The sequence below is a fragment of the Cebus imitator genome, unplaced genomic scaffold, assembly GCF_001604975.1.
Source record: "Cebus imitator isolate Cc_AM_T3 unplaced genomic scaffold, Cebus_imitator-1.0 Scaffold623, whole genome shotgun sequence".
Lineage (NCBI taxonomy): Eukaryota > Metazoa > Chordata > Mammalia > Primates > Cebidae > Cebus > Cebus imitator.
Window position 1 is genome coordinate 259,738 of NW_016107938.1, and position 12,596 is coordinate 272,333.

A 12,596-nucleotide genomic window follows, 5' to 3' on the forward strand; every position below is an offset into this window, starting at 1 on the left:
AAAAAAAAAAAAAAAGGCAGGACAGATGAGATGGTGAGTGGGTCCCGAATCTCTACACTTGCTTTATTCCCATGAACCTATTCTTCTCACAAGAAGTCTAAGCCGTTATTTCCTAGTTACTGCAGTTAACTGTGTTAAATAATGTATAGCCAAAGAGGTGTCAGCATTTCTGTGTTTTCCTTAAATTTCTGTATTATAGGCGGGGTTATTTAGTATGTGATTGCGCTTGAATGTTTCCTTATGACAACTGGTTTCCTTCCGGCCTTCTCACCTCCTAGGGTGTGTGACAACATTTCTCACAGGCTGATAGTAGCTGGAATTTCACGACTGGCTGTAGGGCAGCCCTTGCCTTTGCCTACCTTTGCTGTTTGAAGGCATTACTTTTGGAAAAGACATATACTATTCAGAGGACAAGGCTGACAAGTCAAAGCCACTTCCTCTAGGTAGCACTCCCAGTGCTGAGGTGTGGCCACCTGGTCCCTCGCCCTGGCCTGCTGGTCAGCTACGATGGTTGGGGGGGGGCTCTTCCTTGCCCTCTGGCAAGGAGAAAAGTGGGGTTGCCTGGCTGAGCGTACCATTGCTGATGTCAGCTAAGTGAGCCACGAGCTTCCACACAGACTCAGGCTATTGCTAATGCATGTTTGAGTTTTGGGAGGTGCACGGAGAGGATAGCAATATGCCCAAAAATATCTTCTTGATTCAAAAGTATAATCATGGTGTTTTCTTCTTTTCCCTCTTAGCGTGGAGATATAAAACTCCCCACAGGGTGGCCTTTGTTGAAAAATTGACCAAGCTTGTCTTAAGCCAGCTGCCTAACTTCTGGAAGCTCTGGATCTCCTACGTTAATGGAAGCCTCTTCAGTGAGGTGTGTATATGGACTCAACTAGAGGTGGAGCTGAGTCACCGTGCATTTCTGGTCTTAAAAATGTTAGATTTAAGCGATTTTTTTTAAAAACGTAGAGGCCCAACATCTATAACCGTCGTTATAGTTTAAGATTACAGTGTTATAAAGCCCTCCCACTTAGTAGCTATATGACCTCGAACTAGTCACTTTTCCTCATGTGCAAAAGGAGAATAGTCTGAGCGTCTATCTTAACAAGTAGTTGTAGGGATTAAATGAGATAGGGAATTAAAGAAAAAAGAAAGCTTGAACTATTTTCAGGGACTCCAAATTGAGATAATGCCAGTCAGGCCAAATTCTGGGTGATGGGTGGTGGACTGTGAATCAATGATGAAATAAGGATAACACCTCTGCAGCCTTCACCCAGAAGAAAGTAATCCATAGAATATGCAGTTTCCTTTGGAAATAGTTTAAAGATTCTGCAATCTAGCCCCATTATTATCAGCCTGCGGGAGTTTTTATAAGCCCGTCGTCCATCATCTGTAATCACACATTTATTAATGCTTAGTATCTTCATCATAATATGATTGTAGCATAGAACACATGAACATAAAGGAATGACCCTTACTGTTGTGTATGGCACATGGAAGCCAGCCTCATTTGTTACTTTCTAACCTCACCTCAAGTGTGTCATGAAAGACCTCCAGCTCCTGGATATAGATTCCAATGCCATTTGTCCCGGGTTGCCCAGGGCACCCTACCTGGAAGACTCAGAAGACAGCTCTGTTTCGTGTCTCTTTAGGAGAGCTCTCTACACCAAGAGCTCTAGGGGAGATAGGTATCTTCTGAGGGTAAAGGCTCCTTTCTGCTTCTTTTTGACTTGGCAACACACAAAGTGGAACTGGACAAAGGCTAAACCATTTTTTGGTTTTTTGCACAAAGGCACAGCCTTTGTGGTTTAAGACCTCTCCTCCTTGGCAGAAAGTGGTTAAGTGTCAGAGCGCCTTGGGTGTCTTTGGAGTCTCATTTGACCATGGACATAAATACATGCTGATATTAGGGAAATAGAGATGTGCTCTGGAACTTTTTTCTCTGTATATTTGAACTCCAAGTGCCTACTATCTCTGTTATAAACCCACTGGATTCCTGCAGCCTTGTTTATATGAATGGTTGGTTTTCCAGTCATGAAATTTACCAAAAACAGAAATGTGCAATGCATGAACAGAAACTCCTTAGTGCAGAAAAACCAATCTTGTAAGCAAGATTTATCAATGCATTTTTTCCTTTAATTTCAGTATTCAGTTACTTTGTGGATTCTATAAAGTTAACATTCAAATATTAAAGCAATACGTAACTTTCTTTTCTTTGTTAGTTATGCATGAACTCTACTGAAAAGTTAGCTATACAGAGAAGTTCTTACATAAAATGAATGTCAGGTTTCACAGGTTTGCGTACATGAGAGTTGCTCATTGTTGGCTTAGGAAGAGAATACTTTCATTTCAGTTTTGTCCTGATAAGTTTTTCCAATACTCTGCTTTTGTTTGTGTCACCATCAGTTTGTGTCTCTGTGAATCTCAGCATGGTGAGAGCCCCACATGGGACTCTGACCATGCTGAGGACAAGCATTGGGTCCCTTGCCCTCTACACAATGACAGTAGTGGCACTGTGGGCACCAGCTTCCTCTCTGTGTCTGCTCTGTTCCTAAACCAAGTTGTTCATGTGGGCAGGAAAGATGAGATGCTTCCCTGTCATGCCCTTGCACAGGCAGCATTCATAGGTTTTCGCACAGAACACTAGGAGCATAATGGAAACATCCAGTGCCTATCACTTACTAGCTGTGGCCTTAGGCAGATTACTTCTCTGCACCTACTTTTATAGGACTGGTTTGAGAATTCAATGAGTTAGTATATGTTAAGTGCTTATAATAATGTCTGACAGATAAGTAAGACTTTCCTCTTATTATTTGGAATGAAATTTATTCCAGTATTTCCACTATTTGAAATCTCATTGGCCTGGCACTCAATAGGTGTTCAGTGAACAAAATTTTGTAACAGTGGAAAACAGTAGACTGATGAACTGCTGGAATAGAATCAAATAATGTCAAGATGAATCAACTCATCTAAAGAATTAGTCTTTCAGGACTACAGTGTTTGAGTGGAATGAAATGTCCCTCATTTGCATCAGTTCCCACAAGTGGCCCACCACACATGGACAATAGTTGCCTTCCATGGAGTCTTTTCGAGACAAAATTCCAAAGAATTTTTGTTCTACGATATTTTAGTGAACAGGGAGTATGTTTTGCTTTTTTACAGATTATTCATAATTATATACCAAACATATCAATGAAATATTTGGTTGTAGATGAAAAATAAATGATCTACTTCAGAACTCATGAACATTAATGTTGAAATGAAGAAATAACTCTTAATTGGTTGTGCTGCATTGGATATGCCTGTGATATTTCTACCTCTTTGTGTTTATAAACTTAAAAGCTTATAGCAATAATTATTAATTAGATGTAATTTTCTCTGCAGATTTGGGCATGTTTTGAAACCATGTGCCCCCTTCTGAAGAGCTAGAGGAAAGTGCAGGGCTGTAGGAAGGAGCAAAGAAGCTAGGGGTGCATGCTCCCTTTGTCTGTCTGCAAGTGAAATCCGGACGCTGGATTCAGTTAATACTGGGAAGAGTTCTGGGGCTTTTGATAGCTATTTAGTCTCATGCAAGAAAGCTGGATACCTTTTAAACACAATTTACTTGAATTTTCTTATTTTTCTTGTTATAAAACTATCTCTTATTAAGAGCCCATCCGTTAAAAATTTAGATGAAGTTTCCAACAGTTTAAAAAATAGTCAGTTCTTCAAACCAATGAAGGCCATGTGAAGTAACAAATGTGAATCAAAACAGTGAAATCCAGCCGTTACTCTCACCACAAAGTAGTTTTGGTCTGTGTGTGCAGGAAAGAGTTAAGGTTTCTAGTTAACGAAATGGTTAATAGTAGGTTAAGATCTCACCTTTAGATTAAATATAGTGTATTTTTAGATAAAAATCTTTAAAACATTCAAATAATTGTTAAATATTAAGTCAGCATTTTAAAAAGTTACATAACTCCATAGTATATAATTAAAATGCATCACACATTGCAAAATTAGATTTTCTTTTAAAAACAGTAAACTTTACATAATCCATTGTGTTGGAGATAATTAACTCTTTATTAAATTAAAACAATAAGTAACAACTGAAAGGGGTCTGCCGCACAACTAACCCCCTCCCCCTCTACTTTTTATATATTTGGAGAAAAGTCCTGGATTTTACGAAATTACCCTCCAGTAGGTTTCATCATCCACTCATGAATACCTGTTTGGGCAAAATTGTTCTGGCAGAATTTAGCCTTAATTTTTGTATACTGTTTAACAACCGACTCTCACTCTTTTCTTTGAATTAAAAATATGTAATAGAACAAATGACTATGAAATAATCTTCCCATTGCACAGTCCTACTATGTGCAAAGTTTGGCATCAGGTACTGTGGAGGGTACAAGCAGAGGAGACGCCCTTTGACACTCAGACACTTGCATTTTTATACTGGCATGTGCCTCCCTCCGGAGCATGATGGAGCAAGTCTGCATGAGTCAGGGTGCTCCGGGGCCACAGAACCAATAGGGGGTGTGTATGCGTATACCTGCAGTCACACACACAAACATGAAGAGATTTATTCTAAGGAGTTGCCACGTGTCATTATGGAAACTGACAAGCCCCAAGTGTCTGCAGGATGTGTTGCCCAGCTGGATGGCTGATGCTGTTAAGTTCCAGTTCAAATGCCAGCTGGCTTGAGATCTAAGGAGAGCAGATGTTTCAATTCAACTATGAAGGCAGATAAAGCCCAGTGTCCCAGCCTGAAGTCAGTCAGATAGGAGGAGGCCTCTAACTCATGGGAGATGAGCTCTTTTGTGCTGGTCAGACATTCAACTGATTGAGTGAGGCTCAACCACATCCAGAAGAGGCTCTGCTGTGCACAGTGCACATGTTAATCTAACCCAGAGTAATGTTTCACCAAATGTCCAGCACCCTGTGGCTCAGCCAAGATGACACAAAGCTAACCATGACGAGGTCCTTAACAAAGACGTAGCTCCTGACATTCTAGTAGGTGCTGGGTGCTGCAGCAGCCTCTGAATTCATTAAGCAGAGCAGTCCTCTCAACCCCCAACCTTTACACAAAGCTCTCCAACCTCTGCTTACCCCGTTTGCTGACACCTTACATCTCCAGGAGAAGAATTGAGCCTGTTAGGTTTGAAAGAAGCATTTCATAGGGTTAGGCCTGGCAGATCTGCCACCCAGGTCCACTCTCATGTCAGGACCCAGAGTATTCAGGGCAGTTACCCTTTCTTAACTATATTCAAGAAGGTCTGGGAGAACCCTCACCCTAGGTGATCATTTATTCACCAGGTACCAGGTACTGAGACACACATGCATGCATGCACACATAATATATGCACACACATATGCATGCACACACAACAGACACACTACACTATGTACACATATGTATACATATATGGAACATAATATATAACATGCATATAAATGCATGCGTGCATACTCAATATGTAGACATACGTACAAATTTACATACATATCTACAATATAAATAAAACAGTGACCAAAATAAGCATGACCTTTCCTCTTCTAGAGACAGAACCAAAACAATTTTTTAAATTATTATTTAAAAAATTCTGGTAAGAGCTATAAAAGAAACAAATAGGGTTGTAAGATAGAATATCAGCAGTGGGATGGAAGTCAGGGAAGGCCTCTCCCTGGAGGTGATACCGAAACTGACATGTGGCACAGGATAAGGACACAACCACACAGGATAGGGGGAAGCAGGCCCCAGGCAGCAAGGAGGATGCCCACAGCATCAGGAGGGCAGCTTGGCATATCTGAAAAGGAAGGAAGCCCTGATGGGCAGAAGTGTTTCTGAGCAGTGGGAGGGTTGGGAAGGACAGGCCCAGCTGGCAGCGGCTTCATCCCAGGCCATAGGGCGGGGAACAGACCAGCTTTCCAGTTTTAAAAAACGCACCTTGGTTGCGTGTTTGCAATGAATTGATTGGGACAAATGTGGGGGAGAAGCAGGAAACTGGTCGTTTGGATGAAGGCTTCATCAGTGGAGTTGGAGAGCAGTTGGTAGGTTTGGTTGTGTTTGGAAGTGGTGTTAAGGTGAGGGAGAGAAGAGAAGGATTCCAGGGTTGCTCCTAGTGGTCTCCTGAGTGAGCAAGACTGCATTTGCCAAGCCAGAAAGACCTGAGGAACAGTGTACTTGGAGGAAGTTTCAGATTTCCATTGATAATGTGGTAGATTGAGATTCCTGGGAGTTATTCAAGATTCACATCTGGGTCACAGAGGAGATATTTGGGCTGGAGGTAGAGATTTGGAAGACATTAGGTAGAAATGATATTTGAAACCACAGGAACACACTAGACAGTATAGACACAAAAGAAAAAAAGTGCCCAAGCCTAAGACCTAACAAACTGCAACACGTAGAGAAGAGCTTTGTCACCTCAGTGACCATGGCATTCATTTGCTGTATGCCTGTACCCCATATCACCAACAGTGTTCTAATTCTGATAATCACACCGGGCTTTCAGAAAGCAGCTGAGCAAACATTCAGAGCCACTGATGTTACCCGAGCAGGTGCGACTTAGGTGGGAGTCCCTCTGGGCATGTGTCCTTCCTCACTGCAGCACCCACGGCAGCCAGTTCTCCCTCAGGTGGCCTCTCTCAGTCACCTGGGCTCACCTGCTGCTGTCTCAGCATGCCTGTGCTCATCTGGACCACCGCAGCATCCTGGCTGGCCAGGCTCGCATGCTGGCCCCTCTCATTCCTTCTTACTGTAGGCTTAAAACACTTAAGTTCCTGCTCACTTGTCTTAAACATAAAGGAAAAAGCAATGTATGTGTTAAACCCCGCTGTACAAAGAATTCTGAGTGTCATTGACCAATGAACTCAGGAGTTAGCTTTTTGAATGATTATTGAGATGAATTGCAGGTTTAGTTTTTATACATACCTTTAATTCTTTCAGATAAAAATGTATTTCTATGAAGAAAAAAATGATAGGCTGGGCGCAGTGGCTCACACCTGTAATTACAGCACTTTGGGAGGCTGACGCGGGAGGATCACCTGAGGTCAGGAGTTTGAGACCAGCCTGGCCAACATGGTGAAACCCCATCTCTACTGAAAATACCAAAAACTAGCTGGGTGTGGTGGCAGGCATCTATAATCCCAGCTACTCAGGAAGCTGAGACAGGAGGATCACTTGAACCTGGGAGGCGGAGGTTGTAGTGAGCTGAGGTTGCGCAATTGCACTCCAGCGTGGGCAACAAGATCAAAACTCCATCTCAAAAAAAAAAAAAAGAAAAAGAAAGAAAGAAATGATAAAAGTTGCATAGTTTAATATAAAATTTTAAACTGAATGTAAACTAGAGTTTGAAGGATATTTGTCTATGCATGTGCTGCCCATATTTTTGTCAGATGTGTCTGATAGTTTTGTTGAAAACACCCAACAGTCCTAACCCATATTTTACTTACAATGATATGTTCATTATATAAACTAATTCCACATGCAGTTTTTGTAGCTTATGCAGAAATAAATATATATATGTGTATATATATATATATATATACATGCACAGAACATTGCTTGTATTTTAAAATTAACATAAAGTCAGTATCATGATCATTTACAGTGCACCTGTTCTTAACTTGAAAGGTCTTGACTTGTCATGCATTAACCAATTGAATAGGTTTCTCTTTTAGTCAATATAATTTTCCATACATTAAGGAGAAAGAGAAATATTGGACAAAAACGTGAGTTATCTCAGTAAACAAAAATTAATTCTAGAATGAAGGATGTATTTTCTCCTAAATCACACTGAGAATCTCTGAAGGAAGAGCTATAGTTTATAATATTTTAAAAATAAAATGACAGATTTCAGATTAGGCTTCCTTTGGTTTCTTTACTAGCTAATGAGAAATGAAGTGGACAGTGTTATCCTGGGTATGATACTGAAATTGTTGATGAAAATGGTATATGAAATTCACCTATAAAATTGGTAGTTTCAACTTAATTCTTAGATTCATTTATGGGACTTCTCATTGGAATAAGAAGGTTTTCTAATTAATCATTCTTTAATCAGAAACATAGATTATGCCATAAGCATTCCTTTTAATCAAGTTATAACCATATTTAATGTTCTCTTCATGTACAAGTGCTAAAACATTTCTTATTTTTTATAAATTATTTCTAATATGTTTTATTTTATTTTTTAATTTTTAAGACTGCTGAGAAGTCAGGCCAGATTGAAAGATCAAAGAATGTAAGGCAAAGACAAAATGATTTTAAGGTGAGTAAGGGATAGTAAGCATGTAGACTTTTTCACAGGGGAGGGTTTTTCATTTCTCATTTTGTGTTCAAGACATCCGTTATTGCCCAGGCACCATCTTTTAGTTACTGTCATCTGATAATGACATGTTAGTGCCATTGTGTTTGTTCCTTGTTTTCTAGAAAATGATTCAGGAAGTAATGCACTCGCTGGTGAAGCTGACCCGCGGAGCACTGCTCCCCCTCACCATCCGGGATGGGGAAGCCAAGCAGTACGGAGGCTGGGAGGTGAAGTGCGAGCTCTCCGGACAGTGGCTCGCTCACGCCGTCCAGACCGTCAGGTGAATATGGACACATTCTCAGTAAAAGGGGTACATTGGTTTTTTAGTTTTGGAAAAAAAAAATACCCAGTATGGAATATTTTTAATACATTCGGTGAAGAAGGAATTCTTTTTCTTCTCTTTGTCCTTTTGTCCCCACTGTTGCCTGTTTGTTGTCTGACAGCTAAGCTTCTCAGTGTTCCTGGTGTTTTATGTCAGATGAGAATGTTCTACTGTTATACATCTTCTCTGTTTAACTCAGTATTACTGTTATCAGACAATCCCTGTTGTGATCTGTTTCTGTTTTCAGCCTCATGCTGTAGTGTGTAAGCTCCATGAGGAATGATTATACAGTGAAAGTGATTCTAGGAATTGCTTTGCCATCCCATTCTGCTCACCTTCATTTGGTTGTGTTTGTTCACAGGCTTACTCATGAATGCATCTTCTCTGTTTAATTCAGTATTACTGTTATCAGACAATCCCTGTTGTGATCTGTTTCTGTTTTCAGCCTCATGCTGTAGCGTGTAAGTTCCATGAGGAATGATTATACAGTGAAAGTGGTTCTAGGAATTGCTTTGCCATCCGACTCTGCTCACCTTCGTTTGGTTGTGTTTGTTCACAGGCTTACTCATGAATCATTGACTGCCCTTGAAATTCCTAATGACCTGTTACAGACTATCCAGGATCTCATTTTGGATCTCCGAGTACGTTGCGTAATGGTCACATTGCAGCACACGGCGGAAGGTGTGTTTAGAAAAGTTGGTGACGTTTACTGTGCAATGATTATCTGAATATGCCACCTCCTTTCAGCTTCCAAATCCTTGAAAAAAGAGGAAATTACTCTTCTGGAAATTGGAATATATTAGGTCATCTTACTTCTAGCTACTCAATGGAATGTTTTTTCTTTTTGGTGATGTATTTTCAAATCAGTTTAGTTGAGAATTAAGACCATGCCGAAACTAAGATGGATATACTTGAAAATGTTTAAAGATGCAAGAACAATTGTTAAGTAGAAGACATAGGGTATAAAATGTATGTAAAGTCTCATCTCAGTTTTGAAAATAGTGGATATATCATTTTAAATTTTAATTTATAGAAATCAATGTCCCGTCAAAGGACATTGATTTGTCTCTTAGCATTGCTTCTCTGGATTCTAGAAGTTATAGATGATTCTTGTTTTCTTTATGCATTTTAAATTTTTCAGAATTTTCTACATAAAATCATAAAAAACAAGCTTTTCTTTACAAAGCACCTTTTGGTTATTAAATTTTTTCAAAAACAGTCAAGAACATGGCTAAAATGGCACAGGCCATTACTATCTACTGCCAGGATTTTTGGGTAGGAAGCTTACATCCCTGCAAAATTGGTGGGTGATACACTGTGTAAATGGGTAGGGAATGGAACCCAGGTGAAAGTTGGCCATTCCCTCTTAATTTATCACCTCCTCCTCACCTAGGAACCTGAGGCTGCCCAGTCCTGAAGTTTTGAGCAGGTGGCATTCCCTTTCCCAAGTGAGAAGCATACTGCCCTTGTCAGAAATGTATGGGATTCAAAAGTCATCCAAATTATTCATCAGAAATTTTAGGAATAAAATTACTATATGGCTTATTTAGAATTCCCCAAATTGGACTTTGCAGTAGAATCTTTTATTTAATTAGTATCTCATTAGAATAATCCAGTGAACAATATGTACTTAAATCCTCAAGTCTATCAAAATTATATTCTTGCCTTCTTTGACCAAGCTTTTACAAACCTACATAAAATAATTAAAAATCATAACCTGTATAAATTTTTAATCTGTATAAAATTTAGTGAGATAATTATAATAAAATGTATTTGTGTGCTTGTTTTCATATAGAAATAAAGAGATTAGCTGAAAAGGAAGACTGGGTTGTTGATAATGAAGGACTGACTTCTCTAGTAAGTTTAAATTGTTTTCCATTATTAGTCATTAATATATATTTAAAATCAATGGTTTATCATATTAATAAGGAGCATATGCTTCATATGTTGCAACTGTAAATAGAAATATAAGTTCTTAACATTTTTATTCTCAGAGACATTTTTGCTTAACACTAACCATAAATATTAAACAATTAATGAAAACAGTGGATTTCTTTTAGAGTTGACCTTTTTCATCCTGTGTAACTTAACTATTTTTGTTTGAATTACTTTTTAAAAAATAGAATATGCTTAATTCTAAATTACTCAGCAACTTAAGCTTGTCAGAAAAGCAGAATAGAAGAGATGCGGTTGCTGGCTCTGAAGCCAAAACAAACCAAACACACAAAAACAACCACCACAGACCACTGCAGATACATTCACAGGCCAGGCAGCCAACTGTGACCTGTTTCTGGACTCTTCATCTTCTCAGCTGGGACTTTTAGGTTTGAAAATCATCTTTGTGATTTCTCAGGTTTTCACACTTATCTCACAGGTGCTCAATGGAATGTTTTCTTTTTGTGATGTATTTTTCATCATGACTGCACCAGTGACGATGGCCAGGCAGCAGCCGAAACGTCCCAGTAGCTTTCACCAGGCAGAGACTTCCGTCTCTCACAGTGACCTGGCAGCCTGGTCATGTAGTCAGTGCCCAGGGCTGCCTCTGTCCTTCTTCCCTGTGATCCTTCACACTGGCTTCTACAGAGGCTGGCCTCATGGTCATTCATGGCCTGGCTGCTGTCAGGAAGAAAGGCCAGTCCCCTCCCAGGAGCCACAGCTTACAACTCTCCTCTGATTGGTCGGAACACATTCTGTGCCTGTCACTGTCAGCAACAGAGGCTGGGAGAACACATGGCTGCTCCTGTTTTCTATCTTACCTTATTAAGAAAAAAGGATAGCAAACCTAGAACTACCAGTTTCTGCCTTAGATAAGGAAACTAGAATGAAAGGGTCATGACTTGCCCAGATTTACAAACCAGTGATGAGTCAGGCTGTCAAGAAACAATGATCCTGCATAATATTTTTACATTTCCTTGAATTTCTGTATAGTCGTCCCTTGGTATCCTCAGCGAGGGTTTCTTCCAGATCCCTTCATTCTCAAGCCCCTAAAAGTTAGCTTTCTGTATCCTTGGACTCTCTATCCAGCCAGTTCTACCATTGCTGGAATTCACAGATGCAGAGCCCATGGGCATGAAGGGCTGACTGTACTTCTCATGGGCGATCTTCTTCTGGGGGCTGGGGAATTTTTGACTCATTCTGTTCCTCCAAAGTTCAAGGTTCTAAAGTTAATATAAATACATCATATTGTTGTACCTTACTTTGTATATAATGAGGTGATTTAGAAAAGCAACGTTTACTAACAATTTTTTGCAAACTAAATCATGCTTAAATCATGATTTAAATGCGTTAGAGAAGTTTAATAAGTCAATTACAATTCTATTTTATAGAATATTTTATAAAATATTTTTATAAAATCAGGCCTGTTGTGGTGGCTAACACCTGTAATCCCAGCACTTTGGAAAGCTGAGGCTTATCAGCTTTTCAGATCACCTGAGGTCAGTAGTTCAAGACCAGCCTGACCAACATGAAGAAACCCCATCTCTACTAAAAATGCAAAAATTAGCCGGGCATGGTTGTGCATGCCTGTAATCCCAGCTACTCAGGAGGCTGAGACAGGAGAATTGCTTGAACCCAGGAGGTTGCAGTGAGCCAAGACCACACCACTGCACTCTAGCCTGGGCAACAAGAGCAAAACTCCATCTCAAAAAAAAAAAAGAAGAAGAAGAAAGAAAAATTTAATTGATTGGGTGTCTGTTTGTCACAATTATTTGTATTTAAATAGAAACTAGTCTATAGCTAATTCTCCCTCACACTAAATCTTTAGAGAAAGGTATAGACCTGCACTGTCTGCACAAAAAGACAATGTAAACCATCTCCACTTTTTATATTGACTGCATGGGAGATAATATTTGATAGATTGCATTAAATAGATCATATGAAAATTGACTTTATTACTTTATTTTAAAAAAGCTTTTAAAATGTGATTACTGGAAAATCTAAAATTTCTTACGTAACTTATGTTTGTGGCTAACATTATACGTCTATTGGACAGCACTGGTATG

The 12,596-nt window shown here is 39.5% G+C and overlaps 1 protein-coding gene across 1 annotated transcript in view; it reads left to right on the plus strand.

Annotated features, from left to right (window-relative positions):
- The window catches only part of EXOC2 (exocyst complex component 2), a 210,075-nt gene that overhangs the window by 118,525 nt on the left and 78,954 nt on the right, over window positions 1-12,596 (plus strand). The window contains exons 13-17 of the mRNA XM_037734469.1: window positions 741-865; window positions 8,169-8,234; window positions 8,396-8,553; window positions 9,155-9,276; window positions 10,391-10,452. Coding sequence (XP_037590397.1) covers window positions 741-865; window positions 8,169-8,234; window positions 8,396-8,553; window positions 9,155-9,276; window positions 10,391-10,452 — 533 coding nt within the window. The remainder of the gene's footprint in view (window positions 1-740; window positions 866-8,168; window positions 8,235-8,395; window positions 8,554-9,154; window positions 9,277-10,390; window positions 10,453-12,596) is intronic.